The sequence below is a fragment of the Chanos chanos genome, chromosome 8 (genome assembly GCF_902362185.1).
Source record: "Chanos chanos chromosome 8, fChaCha1.1, whole genome shotgun sequence".
Lineage (NCBI taxonomy): Eukaryota > Metazoa > Chordata > Actinopteri > Gonorynchiformes > Chanidae > Chanos > Chanos chanos.
The window spans coordinates 28,046,561-28,073,653 of record NC_044502.1 but is presented as its reverse complement, the minus strand read 5'-3'; the positions used below and the strand labels follow the sequence as shown (position 1 = coordinate 28,073,653).

The 27,093-nt window shown below is 42.7% G+C and overlaps 1 protein-coding gene across 2 annotated transcripts in view; it reads right to left on the bottom strand.

Moving 5' to 3' along the window:
• pcxa (pyruvate carboxylase a) overlaps positions 1-27,093 on the bottom strand; it is a 94,753-nt gene that overhangs the window by 41,346 nt on the left and 26,314 nt on the right. For both annotated transcript variants that reach the window (XM_030781260.1, XM_030781261.1), the window contains 2 exons: positions 19,744-19,906; positions 1,119-1,301 (listed from right to left, as the gene is read on the bottom strand). In XM_030781260.1, coding sequence (XP_030637120.1) covers positions 1,119-1,301; positions 19,744-19,906 — 346 coding nt within the window. The remainder of the gene's footprint in view (positions 1-1,118; positions 1,302-19,743; positions 19,907-27,093) is intronic.

The window sequence follows — 27,093 nt, the reverse complement described above, 5'->3', positions numbered from 1 at the left end:
ACTTCAGACTCGACTCAGAGTCAAGGTCAAACACTACAGAAACATCTCTGGTTTCAAAGCCTCAGTGAATCTGAGACATCTGTGATTAATGCGGTAACCATGCTGAATTGCACTTCGTTGAGCCATCAAGAGAGCAACTGGGGTAACAAATCCATTTTTTTTGGGAGAGATTTGTTTAAGAGTTTATTTGTCATATGCAGGTTGACACAGGGTCAACGGTACAATGAAATGTGTGAGAAGAGAGAAACAGGTCAACTCAGCAATTTGCATGTGAAACCTAGCAATTTTAAATTGCACTCTGTGGCATCACCAAGAGATTCACTGGAGTAATACGTGGCATAGTGTCTCAGCCACAGAGGTTAAACCGACGTGCAAATTTGAACAAAACGTTATTTAATAGCATGTGAGCTATGGCTCAACATGGCAGAGAAAGAGGAAAAAGAGAATGGCGGACAAAAACCGGCGGGTGCCAAATTACATTACGTACCGGATGATATTTCCATTTCCAACACTAACAAATTTAGCTCGTTTCTTAAATCCAGGCTAAGCCTCATCTGTGTTTGCCTCTTAATCCCAGATTAAGTTTCATCTAGGTTCTCAAGTCCTTTGAACCCAGTCCATAACATCAGAAGCCTCAAACGCTCTGTTTCACTTTAACTCGCTTTGCTTCGGTCTTGCATTTCTCTTTTCACTTTTCAGCCCTGCTCTTGCTTCTTCTGTCTGCTCTCTGCTAAAGCGAGGCCACGTGAGCACACACATTGGGCTCCCTTGCTTTCTCTGACTAAGCAGCTTGTGCTAAAAATGTCACGGATCATTGTTCAGTAATGTCATGCCAAGACAGTTTTAGGGTGAGTTTCACTCCCTGAGCACTTGCGAGAGGTGCAATTTCAGGATATCGGTATGTGGAGGAGCTTCAGGACAACTTCACTCTGATACAAACGGCTGTGAGATTTTCAAGGCTTTTAAAGGCATTCAGCTCATGTCAGTGTGACCCCTCCCGACCTCCAAACAATTCTTATAACAGCAGACACTGACACAAAACAGTTTTCCTATGACCTGTTACCCTTTCAGAACCATGGGGAGCTAGAGTTGGGTCATATAGTGACTGGGAACCTTACCTTGACCCCTCTGACACGGAACTCTGCCAGGGCGCGGCTCATCTTGGCGGCGGCGGCGGGCATGTCCTTCCCACTGGCGATGACTTTAACCAGGAGGGAGTCGTAGTGGGGGGAGATGACGGCCCCCTGGAATGCTGAGGCGCTATCCAGCCGGATACCCATTCCCTCTCCGCTACGGAAGACCTGCGAAGAAGAGGGAAAGCATGGGATAAGCACAGCAAAACGACCAGGGCACCGGCTGGGTCAACACGAGCAAAACGACCAGGGCACCGGCTGGGTCAACACGAGCAAAACGACCAGGGCACCGGCTGGGTCAACACGAGCAAAACGACCAGGGCACCGGCTGGGTCAACACGAGGGCAAGTTGAGTCTTGTCGTGTGGGTTTAACGAATAAAACAGCATCATCACTGGAAACAGAGCAAATACCAGAGAAATGAATGAAAAAGCCAAACACTCCATTTAAAGCGGACTTCATCAGGAGAGTAGGGAAACTGTAGATACACCAAGAAATGCTCTCAGTTCTTTTTTTGTGCCACACACACACACACACACACACACACACACACACACACACTCCATTCAAAGCTGAGAGGAGTATGGAAACTGTAGAAATACCTAGAAATATTCTGGGCGATTTTTTTTGTGCCAAACACACACACACACGCACACACACACACACACACACACACACACACACACACACGTGACCCCTAACCTGACTGGCAGCTCTCCTTAGCTGCTCTAGCTGAAACCAACCCAACCTTTCGGGTGAAGGCGTTTCACCCGTTGTCGATAAGGGCGGGGGAGAAAAGAATGGAAAGAGGAGCAGAGGTAATGTGACAGGAGCAGAAATCCAGGGCTCATTAAAGTCATGAGATAGTCAGCAGGCATGATGGTTTGATGCCAACCCATAGCTCAACAGTGGGCGTGCTAATGAGTGGGAAAAGCCAACAGAGACGAGACTTGAACAGCCACCGCGATTGCTAGAGCAATTTCCCCCATCATTCAGATTGGTGGATATCTAATCTGACATTTTGTTAACAGCCCTGCCACCCGGAGAGACATCCCATCGGTGAGCGGAGACAGAGAGACGGGGCTATGGCGTGTCATAAGATAATGACTGTCAAACGTATTCTGTGGAGACAGAGACGGCATGACGGCGAGTCTTAAAGATGTGTTAATCAATCGTCCTCTCCACTCACGGAGAACAAACCTGCAAATTACAAAACGAATGATCAAAAAAGAAAGAAAGAAAAGCTGGCGGTGTGTGTGTGTGGGGGGGGGGGGGGGGGGGGGGGCATATTAATGTTCAAACACTTTCAAATGTCAGGGTAACAGAACACATCAAACAGCCTTCCCTTGTTTGCACCTCATCATCTTATTAGGACCTGAGAACAGAAGAGCCCGAGGGGAGCTGATGTGGCCGTGGGCTGCAAGAACTGAGGATAAAACACATTCAGAGAGATGAGCGAAGCCCAGCAGGGCCTCACACAGGTCAGTCTCTACAAATCTTTTCTCTTTCTCTCCCTTTTTCTACCCTCTCTCCGACCATTCATCTTTCATTCCCTCTTTCCAACTGCCCACTCACCATACCATCAGCACAGGTCCATCACTGGCCTAAGAAATTAAATAAAGCGTTTTTTCGTTTTCAGCTGGCATGGAAAATGACATAATGCAGTAACCTATAGTCCTGATCTCAGACAGTGTTCTGTGACTCCCACCCACAAGAGGGTGCTAATCAAGTTTGGCACAAACCAGTGGGTTTGTTTTTGGTTCCCATTCCATGGACAAGTTCATTAGAACATCAAAGTCAACAGTCTGTCAAGAAGGTATGTCTTCTTGCATTCTGTTCGTCGTAGCCAGTCGAGTCCCATTTACTGCAACACAAGGACAAGTGGACAAACTGACAAGGCTTTTCCAACTTGTGGAACATGTGGTCATGTTAAGTCTAAAAGCAAGACAATTTTCCTTCCACCCTTGTGACTGGTTGGCGATTATCTTCTCTGATGAGGATTTTGGAAGAGGATAGACCATACTTTAAAAATGCATCAACTTTGGTCACAAAAGACAGCTCATTACACTCAATGCTACTAACTGTTTTACTCTCTAACGTTAGAGTCAGGCCTGGACTGTCCTTAGCAAAGTGTTTCAACATTAACTACATTTAAAATTTCAAGCATATTTTCTTTTGTTACATTCAAATGTGCCTTTTTAGACAACATTCATCATACATACAGCTTTTTAATTTAACACAACAGCTGTCTTGTTAGAAGACAAAGGAGCAGTGAAGAAAAACAACAAATTAAGCAGTAAGAAAAAGAAAAAAAAAAAAGAAAAAAAAAAAAAGAGAGTTTGATTTCCTTGTGACCTGTTTTCTTCCTCCTGCAAAGCATTCTGGGATTGCTCTTGCTGAGCAGTGTACTCGTTTGTTTGTTTGTGTTTTGATGAGGGAAGGGAGGGTATTTGAGAAGAGGGAGTCTCTCACTGCTGCTTTTGACCTGCAGGCAACCCCACAAGGGAAAACATGCAGCAAAAACATTACAGCACAGCTGCAGTCAAAGCTGCAGGAATGTCTGCCTTTAATCCAGTGGAAGATACACTGATTGGAAAAAAAAAAAAATCAAAGGGCTTATGTCTAATCTGAAATGCACGACATGCAGTAACAAATTCAACAGGTTAAAGGTAGCTATGAGATACTGAAATAATACAAAATTATACCTCAGAAAATGCATGCAAACTTCTGACTGTGTGTGACAGTTCTCAATCTTGTTGATAGACTCAGTTCCCACTGTGTGTGTGTGTGTGTGTGTGTGTGTGTGTGGGATTGCTCTCTGCCTAAAGAATTATATGATCAAAATGTGTGAAATGTCCTGGCCTTGGACCACTGGGAGAGAGAAATAGAAAGAGAGAGCAAGAGAGAGAGAGCGAATGAATAAGTGAGAGAGAGAGCAAGAGAGAGAGAAAGAGGGAAAGAAAGAGAGAGAGAGACAGAGAGAGAGCAAGAGAAAGAGAGAGAGAGAGAGAGAGAGTGAGCAAGAGAAAGAGAGAGCTAGAAAGAAAGAGAGAGAGAATGTTCAGGAAAGCGAGAATTAGTGCACCGATCCATGCATGTGATGCCTCTACCTCGCTATTGCTACGGCAACCGGGGCCATTTCAAAATGGCGGTCTGCCAATCCAGTCCTCAGTTGTTGTTTTTTTAATTTATTTATTTATTTATTTTACCCCTTTTCTCTAAAGTAGGTCACAACACCTCCACTCTTTTCCCTTTCTCTCACTCTCTCTGCCACACAGTCTCAAACCTGTGAAATCAGCATCTGTAGACACAGCTCCAGTTCCCTCCTCCATTCTCTACCCTACTCCACCGCTAAGGCTTTTTCTGCTGACTCTCTGATCCGACTGTCTTCTCCTCCGTTCAGAACGAGTCTCAAATGGACGAGCGAGCACTTTGAAGAGCTGCACCGGGGTGGCCTGAGGTAGGGGGAATGTTGAAAAATACATTAGACACGCCGCCTTTGAACGTTCAAGGCCGCTCCACAGAAATGACGCATGGGACGGAAATGTGTTCGGGTGATACTCCACAACAAGGAAACAGGTCATCGTCTATAGGCCCCGGGCGAAAAAAACGCAGGATGAGCTACTCAAAGTAGCCACACACACACACACGACGACCAAAGACGCTGATACAGACTCTGGAAGGTTATCATGGCAGGCCAAAACTCTGAATTCAAACATGAACTTAAAAACTCTGCTCTGCTCATTCTTAAAGTTCACAAGGACTGCTCCAGGGCCCTATCCCCCGTGCACTTTGATTCTTCCCACTGGCCACGTTCATTTGGTTCCTGACTCTGGTCCTTGCTGACAATGCCATCAGTGGACCAGCATCAGTAACTGTCAGAGCAATGCTCTGTCCTTACACTTAAATCTGGACACCTTGTTCTTCCACCGTGTTCCTGGATCTCTCTCCCCCAAAGGTTCTGCTTGAACCAAAACGGTAGAATAACCATTTGCCAGCAACTGAAAACTCACATTCTCAATGTTTCTAAACTTAGAATATCTCTAACAACAACTGTGCTCACTTTATTAAAAGAAAAAAAAAATACAGCTACCTTAAGCACTTACTCTCCACAGGTCCTCCATGGGAAGGCTTTATTCTTTAATGAGGATATATTTTTAGTTCTCTTCCACTCAATTTAAAAGCGCTTCTGGAGCATCTGCCAGATGAACAAAGTTGTATATCCTGAGATACAAAATTACCTGGACAATGCTAGTCAATGGGACATCCAGAGAAAGAAACAAGACCGTAGTGAGATTGGGGAACAATTCAACACAAAAAACGTTTGAGAAGATCAGAAGATCAGAACGTCCAAACGATGTGGTCACATGTAACTTTATGCAACTTTTTCTCGGGACACAACACTCAAAATACCCTGTGGACACAGTTTGAGATTCTTATGAAAGCATCTTGCAAATCTGGCTCATTAGAGTCATCAACTGAACCTCTCCCTCTCCTTTCTCTCTCTCTCCCTCCTTCCATCCATCCCATTTTCTTGTTCTCTGGTTCTTTCTCCCTCATTCTCTTTGCCAAATCTCACTCCATTAAGCACCTTTCCTTCAATTTCTGCCTTTGGCGTCGACGACCAAAATTGGACCATTGGTTCTCGCTGGGTTTTCACGGATCGAACAAAGCAAGCTGACAGGGCAGCAGCCAGCCCAGCTGCCGCAGCTACACAATTAGGACACCGCAGGAAGAGTGCGCCTCCCTCTCTCTCACTCTCCGTCTGTCCTTTTTCCTTCATTATGTTTTCACTCCATTACCCCACCACTCAATGCACCAGTTCACTGGCTGGACACGTCCGGGGAGACCCAGAGATGCTAACGGGTGTTCCAGTGCCTATGATTACATATTTAGCCTTGGAGTTAAGCACATAAAATAATGAAAAACCACAGAGCAAGTGAAGCAAAAACACAGTTATGGACACAGCAGCGAGGAAACGGATGCTAACTCATGCACTTACTCACTCACTGTCTCTCTCAGTCTTTCATGTAGTCTTTGAAGAAACAAAGGAGAGAGTGCTTTAATCTTATGAGGTGGAGTGACGTGAAATGTCTGTAATTAGATGACAACTCAATAAACATACAGGGGTCTGAAATGGGGGCAAATCCCAGGACTGAATACATAAGCGTAATCGTTGACAGAGAGAAATGGGGAGAGAGGGAAGGAGAGAGAGATGGAGGGAGAACGAATGATGGAGCAGACTGAATTTGTAGTTGGATTTGTAGACAGAAAGACAGTTGGAGGGAGAGAAAGAGAGAGATGGAGAGAGAGAGAGGAGGAGAGGACTGAAATCATAGGTGGATATGTAGACAGAGAGAGGGAGAGATGGAGAAAGAGAAGGAGAGCAATAATGCTAAGCATGGATCAGATGGAGAGATGGAGAGAGAGAGATGGACAGTAATAATGCTAAGCATGGATCAGATGGAGAGAGAGAGAGATGGACAGTAATAATGCTGAGCATGGATCAGATGGAGAGATGGAGAGAGAGAGAGATGGACAGTAATAATGCTAAGCATGGATCAGATGGAGAGAGAGAGAGATGGACAGTAATAATGCTGAGCATGGATCAGATGGAGAGAGAGAGAGATGGACAGTAATAATGCTGAGCATGGATCAGATGGAGAGAGAGAGAGATGGACAGTAATAATGCTAAGCATGGATCAGATGGAGAGATGGAGAGAGAGAGATGGACAGTAATAATGCTAAACATGGATCAGATGGAGAGATGGAGAGAGAGAGATGGACAGTAATAATGCTGAGCATGGATCAGATGGAGAGATGGAGAGAGAGAGAGATGGACAGTAATAATGCTGAGCATGGATCAGATGGAGAGATGGAGAGAGAGAGATGGACAGTAATAATGCTGAGCATGGATCAGGTGGAGAGAGAGAGAGAGATGGACAGTAATAATGCTGAGCATGGATCAGGTGGAGAGAGAGAGAGAGATGGACAGTAATAATGCTGAGCATGGATCAGATGGAGAGATGGAGAGAGAGAGAGAGATGGACAGTAATAATGCTAAGCATGGATCAGATGGAGAGATGGAGAGAGAGAGATGGACAGTAATAATGCTGAGCATGGATCAGATGGAGAGAGAGAGAGAGAGAGAGAGATGGACAGTAATAATGCTGAGCATGGATCAGATGGAGAGAGAGAGAGAGAGAGAGAGATGGACAGTAATAATGCTGAGCATGGATCAGATGGAGAGATGGAGAGAGAGAGAGATGGACAGTAATAATGCTGAGCATGGATCAGATGGAGAGAGAGAGAGATGGACAGTAATAATGCTGAGCATGGATCAGATGGTTGGGCAGGGTGTTATTTGGCTCTTTCCCACGCGCACAGAAATGGAGAGAACGGGAGTGAGAGAATGAGGCACGAGGTGAATTAAACAGATGACTGGATGAAAAACGACAAAGGGGAATACATGACATGAGGAAGGGTAAGATAATTATTCATATCCCCAGCAGATGTCTAAGACAAACAAAAGAAGAACAGGAGCGATAGAGGTAGGCTATGAGGGGTGGGATGTGCTGACAAAGATTTATATTATATGGGAAAAATAGCATTATACAGATATAGGGCAGAAAGAGAGAGAGAGAGAGAGATTAGAATGATGAAATGGTATAGAAATCAGCTAACATTAACATAATACAGTTGACTAAAATATATTATCTGTATTACCAAAGCCATTTGCCCCCAACCCCAAACAAAGCCACCAAGCACACAAAGAACAGCACATTTCTACATAAAAGGCCAAGACCGTGAATGCCACCACCTGTAAGTTTGACTTCTGTGTGACCTTGGAAAAGCCACTTTGGCTACTCAAACTGTTAAAGGGAACCCACTATCCTCCATTGTGCCTGGTTATACTGGTTATACCTACAGGCAAACATCCTGGTAATACTATGGTAGCTGAAACAGTGAGCTGGACTGTCAGCATTCACAAAGGAAAGAAGGGAGCACAGTAACAGGCACAGAGGCAAAAGCTGGTCTGCTGAACTACAAAAACAACAACAAAAAAACCCCACACATTAGAGTAACCACAATAAGTAGCACCAAGCCCTGAAGGTCCTGGATGTTGTTGGACAGTTGTTCTGTCTTCAGGTGGATAAAAGGTCAACTAGGTTCACAAAATCTTTTTGGTTAACCTTTTTTTTTTTTTTTTTTTTTTTTTAAATTTGAGGAATTGTGTGTCACATTATCCTCCAAGGCAGGGATTTTTGGATTTATTTTGAGTGGGGTCCACCCTTTTAGTTGTGAATGTAATATTGGGCCAGTAAGGCATACAAAACAATAATCTGTGAAGTGCCTAGAGACCTGTCTGTATTTATTATTGTTTGGTGTACAACTTTCAGACAGACAAAATGAAAACAGACAAGTGACGATTAAGAATTAGGCTAATATGAAATTCAATCTGGAAATGAAAATTTACATCACAGTTTCATGTGATGTAATTGTCTGTATAATTTCCTGTAAATGCGAGTCGTATAATTGCACAGGAAAGAAAGAACAAACTTGAAATGAACTTGAAAAACTGACCTGAACTAAATTTAATTGCTCCTGTAATTAGTTTAATTGTAAAAAAAAAAAAATCTTTAAAAAAAAAAATCTTCTAAATTTGCGCTTAATTTGCGTACTGATATGATTGGGGTCGCATCTACAGAACACCTGACGATTCTAAAGAACACCCTGACGATTCTAAAGAACACCTGACGATTCTAAAGAACACCTGATGATTCTAAAGAACACCTGATGATTCTAAAGAACACCCTGACAACCATGTCTCACAGTCACAGCCTTAAGGCTGATTTATACTTCTGCGTAGGCTCTACGCAAGGCCTACGCCGTAGCCTACACGAGTGGCTTACGCCATTGTGAGCATTTATACTTCTGCGTTGGTGTTTCTGTGTCGCTCTGTAATGAAACCTTTAAAACGCTAGTTTGTGGTGGGATTTCTATGCCATGGTGTTGATTTCCTCGTGCATTACAAGCGATGGAGTAATGTTAAATAAAAAGTAAGAATTCAGTGCTTGCACACCAATATCTGTAAAACAAATTTTGCGTTCAAAAGAAGGGGTTTCTAAACTTTGGGGGACAAACAAACAGAGCTCTCAAAATAACGAGCATTCAGTTCGCCATTTTGCTGAAAATTTTCAATCGCGACTGAAACTGAGTGGATCACGTTGGAGTAGGAGCTAATAAATGCTGAACAACAGTTACTTTTACTGAAATTACTGCAACACAGAAAAGAGAGAAGACATCGGAGGAGATGGTGTGTGGGACCATTGAACCGATTGAGCAGAAGGAGGGTGATCGTACCAAGCAGACCAATCACAGGTGTTGTGGTCTGCTTCGACGTGTGTCGCGCAGTTACATTTCTAGGGAGATGCGCGTCCCTAAGGCATAGATTCAACGCAGAAGTATAAATTGGGCTTTAGAGACCATGCCTCTCCCTGTCACAGGCCACTAATTTGCAGCCAACCATATTTGAGATGTTCTTTTTTTTCTTTCTTTTTTTAAACAAAGACATCTGAAAACAAAACAAATCTTCAAGCAATTTTTCTGATTGAGAGTACACAAGAATTTACAAGTGTGTACAATCCTTTGGTGTCATCATTTGATTTCCATTTAAGAGCCATGTTCACTTGATCAATGAACAAGACCTCCACTGACCTGAAAGAACCTCTGACCTTAAAGAACCTCTGCGTTGATGGAGTTCTGTTAAATACAAGATGATGTAGCGAGCAATATTTGCTGAAATGGTCAAGTGATGATTGGTCAAATAGTCCACATCTGTGGACTGTGTGGAGAAATAGAGACTTCAGATGTCGGTGACTAAGGAACTGAAAAGAAACACTGGTTAAGTAGAGCATGCTTTATCCAAGGCACAGAGATTTCCACACCCTTGACAATTCAGAAGGTGATGGCAGAAAATCATTACCATTCCACCTGTGTTACTACTGAACTTTTCCTCTGATTTCCGTAGTGCTGCTGCAAAGTCTACCACATTCAACTTTTAACTTCTCAAAGCTTTGACCCCGTTACCACAAATAACTACACGCTTCAACTTCATGGAAAGAGAAGAGTCCACAAGGTCAGAGGCCTGGTGTAATTATTAACCAGTGAAAATCCAATGAGTGCACTGGAAAATGCATACTCTACAGTGGGGATAGTGACCAACATGCAGGAGTGAGCTGATATAGAAGTGGGGAGTAATGACACTATTGAAAAACTTTCCTTTTTTAGTCTCATGAACATAGATACAATATAACTACATCTCAGAAATCATATTTCAGTTGACTTTAGCCCAGGCATGTAGTCTAAGCGAACTTGTCAAACCTTATACACTATTTATGAGATGATGAAAATGAACAGTAGACTCCAGGGTCTATGTTGAGAGAGGATGGAACTCCTCATAACTGTCTAAAACATGATCGAGAGCCCAGCTAAAGGAACACAAATACAAAAACAACAATACAACAGTCCTAAGTTCAGTTGTTCAGCTCATCTGGGGTATGCATGTTAAAACTAAGAAAATGGAAAGGAAACCTCATATAAACATCACATTAGCAGGAGAGTAGCTACAGGTTTACCACTAATGACAGCTGAACCCAGACAATGCCATGATCATTAACGCCATGGCATCCTCACTACGGTTAGAGCCATGACTACAAACAGCCTGGTCTCTCTATGCACTGGATCACCATATGCAGTTACGCCCATTGCCCCCACCTGCAAAAAAGAAAAACTGCTTTGTTTAATGAAACCCAGCTGAAAAACATCTCTAATTAGAAATCCACTGGTTCCATCTCTGATTTTTCATGCTAATCATTTACTTCACAAAAAAAAAAAAAAAAAAAAAATCACATGAGAAAATGTTTGGATGCACATGTATGTTGGGTTTGGAGTGATACAGGAAAGCAGAAGAAAGTATACTAGAGGAAAGGCCAGATTCTCACAATAGGAGTGTGAGTGTATGTGTGTGTGTGTGTGTGTGTGTGTGTGTGTGTGCGCGCGCAAGTGCACAGGTATGTGCGTACCCAAGTTTGAGAGAGAGTGAGAGGAAGAGAAATAAATTAGTAAATGCAGTAACAAAGAATAGAAGACCCTGAGAAAACTTCAGGGGTAAAATCAAACCGCAAAACTGAAAATTGCAATTCTGCCAACTACATCAGAGAACACTTGAGAAAAGCAATATGGATTGTGAAGAAAAGTACAAAGGTGGGGAAAAGAAACACAGTTTGAACATGAGGAAGGAGACATAGGAGGAGGAGGGTTGACATGAATAGCAGCTAGGTGCCAGGTGGATGTGAAAATATGGAACGCAGAAAGACAGAAAATAAGCACAAAAAAAAGAAAAAAAAAAGACAGCAATGAAGAAGTGAGTCTGTGAGATGGAAACATCCTGTGAAACATCCCTGAGTGATTTTATTACCTGGCGAATGGATTGTGATTTTGAAAGAATATTTTATTAGGCATAAAATGCCAATCAGGGTAAGAGCCAAGCGCTGTCACGCTGTGCCGTGCCGTGCCGGTCGGGTCAGAGAGAGGGAAAACGGAGGTGGAATGATGTTCATTTCAACACATTTCACCAAATGGGAAATTTTCAATTTCATTTCAGGTGCAAGCCAAAAAAAATAAATAAAAAACCACGTTCTGTCGCTGAAAAGGTGATGGTTTGCTATAACCACTAAAACAGGAGTTTCAAATGATGGGCGACCAAGGGTCGCTGTGCGTGTCTGAGAGCCTGTCTGGACAGAGTAATCTGGTCACACAGTATGACAGATACAGACCCACATGAGAAGAGAAGAGAAGAGAAGAGTCTTTAAGGGAAAAAAAAGTCTGTACATTTTCCTAGTGCCAAACATGCAATCCGTCTGTAAGGACACAAGATCGACGGGTTACATATTAAAGTGAACAAAGTCAGAGCAAAGGAGAGGAGAACCTCCTCTTGTCAAAACTTTGAAACGTTGAGAATTCTCATGACATCAAGATGACGACGCTCGTCCACTGTAAACACATACGGCTCAATTAAACGTCTATCAATCGTGAGCGGTGCCAAACAGACCTACCATCGATGGAGCAGACTTCCTCTTCAGTCAAACATTAGAGCCTGAGGAAATGCCTGTCCTCTCAAGCACATTTCACTCCGCCGCTGTCTAGACGGTGCTCTTCATTTTCCCCTCTTCATTACTTAGATTACAATTTCCCTCTCTCTCTCCCTCGCTCTCTCTGTGTCACTAAAAACAAATGCCATCTTGTTAGAGGAGTAGATAAACTAGGAAAAAGAGGAGATAGCATAAAAAGAGAGGGTAACAGATTAAAGGAGATTGGTGTAGGTGAGCACAGCTAGGAGCCAAGATGTCTGCTAATTTCTCACTACGCATTTAATAAAGGCTGTTAACACAGCTCGCATGCTGCCATTTGGAGTACCTTTAAAATAACAGGATAAACATACCAGATTTATCAAATGCTTTGTGACATGAGGACACACACACATAACAAAAAAAAGACAAAGACAGGCTCTGTTATCCTGAGGTGAAGTCTACTGCGTAGTCATAGTAGTACATCCTGGCACAGTAATGTGTCGTTAAAATTGGACACAGGTAAGGTCGTTCATAGTGGGTTGGTAGTTCCTGCACTAGTTTCTGTAATCAATAACACTTCACAGCACATTGTAGGCCAGAGACAGAGAGAGAGAGAGAGAGAATGCACGCTGTTACACTGTAGGCTAGCCCATACCATAGTGAGCCGACCAAGATCAGCAAAAATAAATGAATAAATAAATAAATAGAAAAACTAAAGGCCTGTCTATGATCTATTCCTACCAAAAAAAAATTATTGTTAAAAAAAATCAATTCAGTTATGAAGTAACTTAGCCTGGGGGTTAGCTAGTTAAATAAGCAAGAAGATATCAAAGTTCTTGTGATTCTTTTAACCTTTCACTTCATTTGTTTGAGTATTTGTGAAACAGAAGTACTCAAACAAATGAAGTTGTCTGAATTTTAACAGTTCTCCTTCGAGGACAAAGAGAGGGCGGGAAGGCGGTGCAGGACAAAGACAATTCACACCAAAAATTGCCTTCGCTATTGTAAGACCGGAAATCCAAGTCAGACAGCGACAGCAACAGCAACGCTGTGTTTTCCTAAGAGCTTTTGTGGTTCTCAAGGTGACCCCTGACAATCCCCAAAGTCAACACTGCAATGCTAATTCTCACGTCCCAATGTGTCCCAAACAAAAGAGTGGTTAAAGATATTGTCACGCACTGGGAATCAATCACAAGGCCTTGGAATCAATCACATTCAAAGGTGCAGACAGAAGAACAAAAGGATTCCTCCTGCCTCATTCAAGTATTTGCACATTTTCAGCCTTCGACGCTCCACGAGGAACAGCAAGAATAACTGTTTAAACTCGATGCCCTCCTGTGAAATAATTTGCATGTTCACACACAGAGGAAACACAGTTAGTGTGGAGCAACCCTGGGACATCATGCTTTGTGTTTTCAGAGAGCTTTGGAAATAACGATGGTGAAACAGCTCTTGAAAACATTATTTGACCCATCCGTGCATTTGGCACCTTTTTCCGAGGAAAACTTGAGGTTTCATAAATTCAGTTGGGCTGGGTACAGTGGAGGGAGGTCCTTCTCGCATCTCTCATGTCCTCTAAAATCTCACTTAATGGTCAATCATTAGTCCCCAGAAGAGCCTTTGAGGCCATTCTTCAACACTTGGCCATTTAATGGGATTAATACCCAGATGGTGCCGGTCACACATGCGAGTTACACCGTACCTGACGTAAATCTTCTGCTTCTTTTCCTCTGTAGCCACGTGCCTCACTCATCTCAGGGGCGAGGAGGCTAAAGGCGGCCAGATGTGTTAATGTTCTTCACTCTTTAAAGACTACGCTACCAGATGACCTTGCAATTTTCCTCTGATCCTTTCATCACCCTGGGAGCCTGCTTAAGTGAAGGTTCTTCAACCGCAGACAGACAATTTGGAGTGGGACCCAGTACCACAAATCACTGATCTGCTCTTCTTGACTGCAGACTCCGAGCCAACTTTTATCTTTGCTACACCAGAAAGACACCAAAGCCTCATCATAAAAAAAACAAAACAAAAAACCAAACATATTTATAGATACACTTGCCTTTTCTCCATGGCGCTTTGGCATGTACACTGTCGCCTGTAATTTAGCTCCCCGAAAAGTGCACTTTCATAAATGTCAGGAGAATAAACCATCTAGACAGACTTGACTATTAGGGACCAATACCTTTTCCTCTCCCTCTGTCATCACTGGGCAGTTCTATAATTCACACGACTAGCTTTTGTTAGACACTTTTTGCTCTGATTAAGTATATATTACAGTCAGAGCCATATCCCCTGTCTTTGATCACTGTCATATCTTTTCCTTTTTGTTGCATCATAATCTATCTTTTTACCACTTAAACCCCTCCTCCCTTCAGATCATGATGAAATTAGGTGGGTCCACTCATGGACTGCTGTTGATTAATTTATAATAATTAACTTCCAATGTTACTATCAATCATTAATGGATCAACAGCATTAATAAACATTTAGCCCCTTCGGACAGAAAGACAGGGGTAGAAAGGTTAAAAAAAATAAAAAAGAAGGACTGAATCCAGTCAGTGGTGTAGAATTGAGCAGGTCCTAAATATGAGTTATTGTATCTGCCTGCAGGCACCATCATAGGTGGTGCCGGCGTTCCCTAAACAACCCTTTCATCGCTCCACAACTCTGACAGAAAGGAAGGGCAATTTGACTTTTTCTACTGAAACGTTTGTGTTTAGACCCTGGCCTGTTTGACTGAATAGCAATGTCCAGAAGTGGTCGTCTGAATCTGGCATTGAGAGCTAAAAGAACAGCCTGTACAGGTTTCACAGGTAGCTTGTTCTCCAAGTGTTATCAAGCTAAAAAGGTCCCCCCCCCCCCACATTTGCAACTTTCAGTTGTGGGCAAACTCATAAAATATCCAACAGTATTAGAGCTTGCCGTGTGTGTCCTGGGGATCTTCAGGCGGGTGTCAAATGATGTTTTGTAAACTACCCACAATGTTGGAGCATTTTTGGAATACAGATGAATTGGTCATCACCTGCTGTCCAGGCGATGCATTGGCTTTGTGTATGTGTGTGTATGTGTGTGTGCGAGAGAGAGAGAGACAGCGAGAGCAAGAGAGCAAGGGAGAGTCAGAAAACAAGACCAGGCAGTGGAAAGTGTTGCCAGACCAAAACTCACTGAACAAATGTAACATCATAAAAGAGACTCCATACGTGCACACACACACAGAGAGAGAGAGAGAGAGAGAGAGAGAGAGAGAGAGAGAGAGAGAGAGAGAGAGAGAGAGAGAGACCTATGATCAGCACCTAATTTCCTCTGCAGTGATATGCCGTGTTGAAGGCCATGTAATGAAAATGAGTGCATTTATCTCCATGCGTCAGGTTACTATAAGATGCACCTCCTGACTGTGTGTGCAGGCACAGACAATGGTGCAAACACATCAACTCTTATGTGGTCAGTGCTTACTCTAACTTTTCTGACTGTTATGTACAAAAGAGCTTATCAAAAAAAACCCCTACATTAAATTGACTCCTTACAAAACATTTCTCTTTCTTTCATTTAAAATAAGTCCAATCAACCAAACAGCACACGTGCAGTCGACAGGACGTGTTGATCAGTGGCGTACGTTACTGCAATTTCAAAACCGCTGTCAGCATGAGACATCTTCCATGGACCATTAGACAAGTCCCTGACTTTGCATGCAAAGCTACTCTAAAGGTGTGTTTTAGTGATGCAAAATTTCACTTCACTTCCCTCATGCTGGTTTGATCGCTTGCTTGAAAAATGCACTACGTCACAGCAAGCCTTTTTGATCACGCCAATCAGATTACACATCATTAGCTTGTCCTCCATCTTGACCAATGAGATTTCTGGGAAGGGGGCGAGGCTTCTACCCCTACTTGAAGGTGATTGGCCTTCGACAGGCAACATTTTTGCTCGTATTGAACATGTTTTAACTCAAGCGAATGTTCATTTCGCCCATTTCATGTTGCTCGCAGTTTCGCCGCGATGAACTCCGTCCATTCGCCTCCTGCCATTACCTTCTCATGCATTCGCGGCGCTTGAAAATTTCGCGTCGCGTTCGGTTAAAATGCAGCTCAACGAAGATTGTGGCTGACAGAATCTTTGCTTAGTTCTCAGAAGTTAACAGTAGTCCCCTTTTATGTAGAACAAAAAGGAGTCTACAAAATGGTTTCAACTTCACTGAGTGATACTGGGCGGCTGATGAAAGACAATGAGAGACAAATGACACAACCTCAACTCAGAAAAGATGGGAAAGGAGGATATATGCATAAGCCAAGAGGAGAAAAGCAGTTGATGAGAAAACTGTCAAATAACAATTACTGCCATTTTACTTTATCTGAAACTTCAAAATATGGACATCTAGTGAGGTTCGAGGTATCAACTAAATTAAAACAAAATGAAGAGATGTTTGCATAAGAAATGCTCACATTGTGAAAAAGATGGCTGAAACGAAATGACATTTGATTATAACTCGCTGACTGTTAAACAGCATGACCACGGAGTTGTGTGGACGACACGCTGTCTTATCACGAGATTATTTACAGATTCAGCTTCCTACGGGATCCTGGAACAAATCAAGGTGTCAGGACAGAGCAGATCCAAGTGTCTGTCACCCTGTGTGACTTACTGCCACAAAACTGTGACATGCAGTCTGTAATACAGTTATACCCGCTCATTTCACCCCCAATAAAGCCAAACACCAGATCTTTCCAACAAACTGTCAGCAGTCATTACTGGCATAGTAAGTGACATGGGACAAGTAAAATGAGGGAGGGGGGGCAAGGGCAGGTGGAGACTGGCCACAACATGCCAGCCCCCCCCCCCCCCCAACACACACCCCCACCCACACACACACACAGACACAAAGAGACACACACCCCCACACAGTACCTGGCTGCGTTTCTCTCTGACAGATACGCAACTTTGAAACGACAATCAGGGCCAGCTGTACCAGACCAAAAATGTAATATTCATCAGTGAAACAGCAAACAATTGTCACTCTGCACACTTAATTGTAGATTCACGTCTCTAATACAACACTGTTTACCACCACAACAGTCATCAGCATAATTGTGTTTATTATGACTGTGAAGCAGTATGGAGGAGGTGGAGGTTGATTAGTTCTCTCAGTGAGAAATCTACAGCTGATCCCAGCGCCAAAGTCCAAACAACAAACTCACTCGCTCATTAGAGCAGGACTACCCGGAGCCAAAACAGGAAAACGGTTAACGTTTGTTCGAAAAGTTGAAAAACCACGTGTGGACCTCATTCAGAATAAGGAAAAGCTTTGCGAGAGAGATGCAGCAGAGTCAAAGAAAAGGTAAGCTAATAAATAGGACAGATCAGTTCATGCTTTAAATGAAATTTCCACCGACTATGCCATTCCACAGTTTTTGCATTTTTTTTTTTTTCCACTGACGGAAATTTGAATCATCAAAACATTGTGCCAGAGATCAAACCCTCCGAGGCGCTATGAAATCATCTTTTCTCGTTCTCGATATTCTGTCTCTTTTTCACTCTGCAGATCACCCCCTTCCCCCCCTCTGTTCCACGAAAACAAGTGCTGCTCTTCATGCTCAATCCAGCCTATCCTCTTGCGGTGTTTCAGAGAAGAAGAAGTGAGAAGAGACAGAAAATAATAAAAAAAAAGAAAAGTGGAGCATGATGTCTTTTACCAGTGCTCTTTTCAGAGCCGTGGGTTTTTTCTTTTTCTTTTCTCTCACGTCTGTCATACGGAGGATTCAGGCTGCCAAATTAAAGAAATGACGAGAAATTGAAAAAAAAAAATACACGCTTAATTTTAAATGAGTCAAAAAAAAAAAGACTCGCTATATTAATAAATAGGTTTAGAAACGGTCAGAATTTGCCTATGCGTGTTTGCACCTTGTACACATGTTTATCTATTTATGATTTTCTGCTGTTTTTTTTGTTTTTTCTTAGAGTTCTCAGACTGCCAAAATAACAATGAATAAACAATTCACAGGACAAGATGCGAGGAATTTCAAAAGTAAACGAATGCACACACTCACATTAATAAATAAATTCGGAAATCAAGTCAGGATTTTCATTATTTAAGTTTTCTTTTTACCTTTAACAAAGAAGCAGACAAGGAAACTCGGGGTAACAACCGAGAGGGGGAAGGCTGGAACTAGGCTGAAACTAAATGGATCAAAACTGAGCCTTCTGTAGTTAAGGAACGATTTAACTTGGATATCCGTGCCTCTGGGCCTGGGTGCTGAGATCAGTAGTCCGGCTCACAAACAAGGTAACGTCAACATTAATTTATTAATGCATTCATTTATTTTTAAAACTATCATTTATTAATTTGGACCCATGAGACCTCCACACTAACAAACAAGGTCAGGTACCGGAACATTCCGAGACACAGCTGAGAGATGCCAAGCCTCTGAGTCAGACAGTCTGGGTGGTGAAAAGAGAAATACGTCTTTCCCCTTTACCCCTCCTCTCCCTCTCCCCCTCTCTCTCACATCCATAACAGCGCTAAGCAAACTGTGATACATTCATGACAGCACCTCATCCATTAGCGCCTGGAGTCTGTTTGTTGATCTGTCAATAGGAACCCATGTCATATAGGTGAATCTATAAGGCCTACCCACATCTCACACACACCCCAATATCTGCACCATCATCAACCCATGAATTCAATATTTAATACACATCAGTGTTGCGTTGTGGTCTTCACACTCTGGCCATCATCTACAGCATCACACCAGGTCCCCGACTCCACCCACCCACCAATAAATACACCCCTCCCTGCATGCAATCATCCATAAACGGGAATTCTATCCATCTCTCTCTCTCTTTCCCTTCCTTTAGGATAGGATAACTGGGATATACTGTCTATCTGAAAAATATCTTGGTGCCTATTAGATATCAGTTATAACCATGAGGTAGCTTTTAGTGCGGTCATGTTCTTTTAGATGTATTTTCTGCACAGGGCTGTAGAGGTGTTTGGTGCTGCAGTGTCTGGAGCCGCTGGCTAATGGGGTGATTGGTGTTCTCTATGGGAGCTGTGGGTGTCTGGGGTGGGTAAGCCCTGAGGACCGCCAAATATAGCACAACAATGAGCCATCCATCACCCGCAGTCAGACAGCCTGGCTAGCTAACACACACACACACACACACACACACACACACACACACACACACACACACACACACACTCACCATGCACAAACACAGCCTGCATACTGGGGCATCTGGGCAGATTTAAGGCCAGAGAAAGGCCAGTGGCCATGGAGAGTAAATATCATACATTTGTCTGGTTTCTGCTAGTGTGCTTAATCCCTCACCAAGCACCGCACGTACACACAGAAATATCTCAGACAAATGAAAAAATAATGAGACAGAGAGAGAGAGAGAGAGACAGGCCACGCTCTGCGCTGGATGAAAGGTAAGCGACTGATTCGGGTAGGGGATTGGGTGGTGGATTAGAGCAGGACGCACCTCCAGACGTCCTGTATCAGGCTGGAAGCCCCTGGCGGGATCCTCGGTGGTGACGCGACACTGGATGGCGTAGCCGTTGATACGGATCTTATCCTGCTTCAGGCCCAGCTCAGGCAGACTGTGTCCCTCACACACACGCAGCTGAGCATGGACCAGGTCCACACTAAACGAGAGAGAGAGAGAGAGAGAGAGAGAGAGAGAGAGAATTAACAAAAAAAAATAAGACTGATAGCAACATCAGCCGTCACTTTGAATCCGGCACATCTGAAGGCGGATGAATGGATGGATAGATAAGATCCCTAAATCTTCAGACTGATGGAGATAGTTCTGCCACTGTGAATGGAAGTCGTTCCTAAGGTGACATTAACATCACTGTGTTTGGCTGATTCCTTATTTGGTATTTTTCAGCAACAATTACACTACATCTGTTCCCACCACAGTGTTTCACTCCATGCACAGAGCAGGTTCTGGAGAGAGCCTTGGTCTTGTCTCTGGCATGACGCCAGACGGTGCCACTGACATGGCAGACTGGGCTAAAGAGAGGAATTCATGCTCCAGTGCATTTCCACTTACAATACATCTGAGTCACCATAATCACATAGTTATGCAAACTCAGAACAGAGAATGAGGGTGAGAGAGAGAGAGAGAGAGCGAGACAGTGTGAGAGAGAGTTAACGTGCAAAGGGTGAACTGAATGTGTATGACTGTGTATCAACGGCGTGCCATTTCATGCCAATTTTAAGACTCTGATAACAATTCTGGGTTTCTGAGACACCAAAAACTAAACATCAAATTAACTGACATCACGGTCAAAATGCATTGCATTGCCTGATTTTGATATCATTCAATTAAAAGCGAAAACAAACTGCCACACTTTATTTATCTCCTTATATTATACACAAATGAGCCTTATAGTTTACAGTTCAATCGTTTAACATCGTCCACTAAATTGTTAACAACTTGCATACAATATTTACGATACATACATATTCACTGTGGTGAGATCAGACTTTGAAATCAGATGGATAAAATATGTTCAGGACATCCCCTCGGTCTATGGGAAAAACACCTGTTGCACTTGTATTGAATAACACTCAGCCACTCTGAGGTTTGGGTTGAAATTTAACTGGAGAGTCTTCACAGTAAATACTGCTCACTTAAGTTTAACCAGCAAACCCAAGCTGTCAGGCAGCATTTTGTACGAGCAAAATTAGCATTCATTTCAAACCTTGCGGTGAAAAACAAATGGGGGGGGGCGCAAAACAATAAAAAAAAAAGGCAAAAGAATATAAATAAAAAAGGAGGGAATGAAAAACCCACCAGGAGAAAAGAACAAGCACGTAAAAAAAAAAAAAAGAGCAAACAAGAACAAACTAATAAGCAAGGCAGAAAGCATGAAAAACAGACCGAGAACTGGGGGCAGCCAATGAGAAATGTATCCAGACAATAACATCCCGCTTGGCCCTCAGAGCTGTTTTCTACTCAATCCCGGTCCAAACACCCACAAATAAATCTGTTCCCAGCCCAACCAAATGAGCTGGTCACATTTGGCTGAATTCACAATCTTACAGGACACATTCAAATACTTCCCACTGTCCATGGGTGAATTTATTTAAAGCTCTATAAACCTGATATTCACCCCCCACTCAGACTTAAGCCAAACAGTTCCTCAACATTATGTATCTCACATAAATACATCTTCAGGGAGGACAGATTCTTAACTGGGGTTTGGGTTTTATTTAAAATGCAAACTTTTAAAAGGAAAGCATTAGTAGGAAGAGGAGAGAGAGAGACAAACACAGATACACTGAAAAAAAAAATCGTGTTTCAGAAAAATCTTTTCAAAAGTAAAGAGCCATTATCTTGACAAGTAATTTATGCTTGAAGCTAAACCAAAACGCCGAGAGCTGCTTACCTTACAAAGTAACACAACCTTGCAGAAGTCATTACAGGGAGATGGCAACTTGAGAGAATAATGGTGTTTAAATAGCTCACAGGCAAAAACACATAATAATTCCTTACTTCACCACATCAGCACTCCCCGTACGAATGAGCAACAAACTACAAATTGTGTGTCAAAGTGAGTGTATGTGTACACCCAGCGGGTTGGGGAAAACCAATTTTAAGCAGGAGGAAAGTAAGAAAGGCATTGCATTTGTACCTTAAATTATAGACACTCCAGGGGGAAAGCAGAACTGACACACTGAGGATTTGGATATTTTGCAACACACATATATAAACACACACACAGCCCAAAGCAATATGCTTCTCCAGACAGACATGTGGCTGAGCAGTCTGAACGTTCATTTTCAAACCCAGGGAAGTCATTCTTCACACATGCCTTTTCTGACATACACTTAGCCATGTGACAGAATATTTCCTCTCTCTGACATGAACATATGCACAATCAAATTACGCCATATGCAGAAAACCAATTTAAGAAAAAAAAAAAAGAAGAAGAAAAAAAAAAAGAGAGAAGAGAGATGAACTCGTGAGATCAGATGATGCATTGGGCCTTCACTTACTGCAAACAAACCAGCAGATTGTCTATGATGACGATGATGATCTTTGAAGCAGATTATCGTATCGTACAGACGTCGCCAAATCCCCAGACAGTTCTGGTGTCATCTGGAGGTGATTGAGTTAGTGTATAAAGTGTGCTGTGAAGGAAATGTCAACAGTTGTCTAGGTGAAGCTCTCTGTGGAAGCGTTCTGCAGAAACGCTCTGCTGTCACTATAGAGTGACATTTCACAGCTGACTTACTGAAAAGGCGCTAGTCTGTTTTTGTATCTTCAACCAGCGCACAATCACCGTCAAGGACCACGGACGGCTCACCCCTGACGACGCCTTTTCTTGAGACTTCCAGACCAACATCACCTTAACCGCCGCTTTTCCTCGTGAAACAGCAGCGAGTCGAGCAGTCTTTGACACTGCAGCGTTTGCCAAAAGTGTCTCCACAAATACCCCTCTCTTTCAAGTCCCGAAGATCTCCTCCTGTAGCCATGCTAGCCCAAAACACCCTTCAGAATTTAAACACACACACTGAACACAACTGGAAATTCACTACACAAAAAACTCAGGGACCACCTGTGTAGAAGCAGCTGCTGTCATTAGACTTTGCACCCCTCATTAACTCAAGTGTTTTCTTATTTCACTCACTACCTGTGCATATTGTGATGAAAACTGGTAATTACATTTCAAAACTACATTTAGTCACCACCAAAATAAAAAAACAAAAAACACCCTTCTCTCTGAAAAAATTGCGATTTAGAGGAGAACAATAACAGACACAAATTTAATCTGCATCATGGAAGGAAAAACTCCAACTCTAAGATGCTATAACAAAATTTTGGGAGAGAACAGAGGTGGAAGGCTGGTGATGCATTTTCTGGGAGAGTAAAATCTCTCTCTCTCTCTGCGGTGTTGGGTTTGCTTGGAGGCGTTAATTTATGCATCCAAGCTCACATTGTGATAATCTTGCTAAGACAGTCGGCCTAACCACAAACATGTTACAACACAAGCCCCACAGCAGAGACAGACAGCCCCCAATCTGCCAATGGAGACGAAGACAAACACTGTGTTTCCCTCCACAGACAGAAGACATTTTCTTCAGTCTACCATCTTTATTGTGAAAAGCGAGAGGAATGAGAACGGAACATGTGTGAGAGAGAGAGAGAGAGAGAGAGAGAGAGAGAGAGAGAGAGAGAGAGAGAGAGAGAGAGAGAGAGAGAGCTTAGGAAAAAAAAAAACTAGGACAGCAGGACAGAAGAGAGACTGCAATGCACTAAAAAAAAAAAGAAACAAACTTGATGATAGAAAGGAGCAAGGCGTGTGTGTGTGTGTGTGTGTGTGTGCGTGTGTGTGCTTGTGTGTGCGCATGTGTGTGTGTGTAAGTATGCATGCGTGCCAAAGTTAATATATTCTATCTGATTTCCTATTCCATTTTAATTGCCAGAGAGGAGTGAGGGAGCAGCATTTCTGATGGCAGCATCAGGGTGGTGTCTGTCTGATCGCTGTTTCAGCCCGAGCGCTGTGTGTATGTGTGTGTCTGTGTGTGTGTGTGTGGCTGTGTTCTCCCTTCTCCTGTCTATTTCTGAACAGAGTATTTGAGGAGGTCTTTTTCTGTGCTACAAAACACACACACACATGCACGCGCTACAGCTGTGACAGGGAGACCCTGTGTGAGAGGAGGTATTGGCCACCGGGACGTCTCATTTTTGCACCTCGTGCCCACTACACACACACACACACCCACCCCAATGTTCACTGAACGATGAGGGTAGAATGATGAAAGAATGGGACTTCCCAAAGCCAAGAGTGGTATTATATGGAGAAAAAAAGAGAAAATACCTCTTACTCTACCAGAAAGATTAAAATAACTTCAGCAAACATGTTATCCAAATTTATGACAGCAAAGCAGAAGAAAGGGTTAGTGTTAATTTTGAATAAATTACAAAATTTGTCCAAAAGTCAGTCAAGTTACCAGGGTAACCAAGTTTACCTACCCTTTTAAAATAAATGTTCCAGTAGGACAGAGACACACACACACACACACACACACACACACAGACTCTTATACAGCGGAGCACGGCTGCTGAGTAATACTGTGTTAATGTCTCTCTCCGGGCCGGTCACTGTTGGAGAGCGGCTGACCATCTGTCTCGTTCGTCTGAGCTCATCAGTCTGAGAAAATCATCTTCCTCAGTCTTAATGTCTCTGTCTAATCGCTGACAAAAACGGAGCAGTGCAACAGAACAGATGCAATTTAACAACAATTCAAAGCAATTAGAACCCCATTACAAGGTTATTTAGAGCCAGACCACCTAGGCATGGAAATAGAGAGAGAGAGAGAGAGAGAGAGAGAGAGAGAGAGAGAGAGAGAGAAAAAAACCGAATACACTCACACACACACACACACAAATAATCACTCCAGTTTTTGAAGTATTTGATATGCTGCATATCAGTGCTGAATATCAATGGTTTTCGGGCTCTCAACCTCTAAAACAGAACAACCTTCTCTCTGAAAGGGGGTGGTGTGAGTGTAGGGTCTGAAAGCAGAAAAGTGAGCAAAACTAAGTTCCCTGATTCACTCGGTCGGTTAACTAGTGGTTAAACATTAATTGTGTGTCCGTGATTCACTCGGTCGGTTAACTTGTGGTTAAACATTAATTGTGTGTTCGTGATTCACTCGGTCGGTTAACTTGTGGTTAAACATTAATTGTGTGTTCGTGATTCACTCGGTCGGTTAACTTGTGGTTAAAGGCGTTGGACATGCCAGTGCCTCTGAGGAAAACCACACAAAACGGGTTAAGTTAAAAGCTAGCGTGTGGTTAAAAAATGAAAAACTAATGAGGGTGTTTTTTATTTAGTTGAAGACAGAGACACATTATTAATGAAATACTGTGTGAAAATCCTCCATCCTTGACCACAGGCTGACCTTTACCCCCCCGACCCACACCTTCAGATCGGTGAAATGTATAAAAATGTCAGGGCATGTCAAACCACCTCAGAGGTGGCTGACAGGCCTCAGACTCATGAGGGTTAAAGGGGTGGGGACGCTTTCAGACCCTACACTCACACCACCCCCTTTCAGAGAGCAGGTTGTTCTGTTTTAGAGGTTGAGAGCCCGAAAACCATTGACATTCAGCACTGATATGCAGCATATCAAATACTTCAAAAACTAGAGTGATTATTTATGTGTGTGTGTGTGTGTGTGTGTGTGTGCGTGAGTGTATTCATTTTTTTTCTTTTTTTCCTCTCTCTCTCTATATTTCTGTGCCTGGGTGCTCTGGCCTTAACAGGACACGACATTATTACTACAATGGATTTTGATACACCCCCTCCACATTTCTCCACTCATATGCATGGTGCACATCAAGATTATAGCTAACAATTTCCTAATCATTCACGATAAAAATACAGAAGTTACACACTATATGTGTTCCTCAACAACTTTCATTTATTTGACTTTTACTTATTTGCGTTAGAGCTCTCCATCTGACCATCTTTTGTTCTTGGTGTGTAGGCTTGCATTTTGGCATGTGTGACTCTGGTCTGCTCATGCAAACACCAGAGACTCTTCCAGGGTAACCAGCTGTGACACTCTCTGGGAAAATGTGTTACGCTTGCTAAAGCGGAGGAAGTATAACCATATATGGTCAAAGGAGGTGAAACAACATTTTTTTCCATTTGCAGTCAAAGGAAAAAATTTGATTTAACCAATAATGTTAGCTCTTTCTCAGAAATGAACCAGGATTTTATAAAACTATAATTTGTTGTGAAGACGAAGTAATATGCAGCAAGGGTGTGACGCAAGTCATTCTGTTGAAAAAACATTTAGGATGCGTGCTGCTTTTCATCCAAGAGCACTTTGTGACGTGCGTGTGTGCGCGCGCGTGTGTGTGCGAAACATTGTGTGTGCGTGTCTGTAATAACGCACAACTTAGACAGTCCATAAATGATAGAAGCAATAATAGTAATAAAATGTGAGTACTGGCTCTCTTTAGTCAACTCATAAACCACACTGGCTGGCTAGTCAGATAGATACTATCAACAACACAGCCTGTGTCTCCACTGTTCCATTCCATTCCATTAATAGTGATTTTACCGTTCCGTATCTTAAAGACCAATAATGATGTAAACATGATGTTTATACATCAATCACACATCACAACTGTTTCTTTAATGTATCCTTCCAAACTTCAGAGCCAAGTCAGGGGGTGCAACTTTGAGGGTGCAATTTGGCAGAAAAGCCATTAAATAAATAACTTCCACCATCTACCATAATCTAAGGAATAAATAAATGGGGAATGCAAAAACTAGAGTGACACATCTTCACAGACAATTAAACATGTAGAGCAAAAAAGTGGAGCTGATCAAATTAAATGTGAGAGTACATGACATGAATTTTAAGGCCAGTGACTTGGTGGAATCGCTGAGTCACTTGACAGGGGACGCTGTGTGGCAGAGGGTAAACTGACCTTAATTACGAAGGCTTTTTTAATACGAGAGGTATTCAACATACACATCTCAGACGTGTCAAACACAAACAAACACGTTGTGAGCAATTAGGTGAATGGGAGTTAAGAGCAGAAAACAGAAGGTTACAACAGAGGTTCAACATATTAAAAAAAGACAAAGCAAGAACAAACAACAGAGACTATGGTGAAAACAGTGTTTAAGGACATGGAGGAGGGTGGAGAGGATACCGGTCAATGTGAGACTAAACATAACTTCACAGCTGAAGACTGACGGGTAATTAGCAGCTGACAAATGAAGAGTATTAGCATAGCAACTGAACCAATATGAAAGCACCCAATCAAGAGGGTCTATCTTTCTTTACTTTTGGA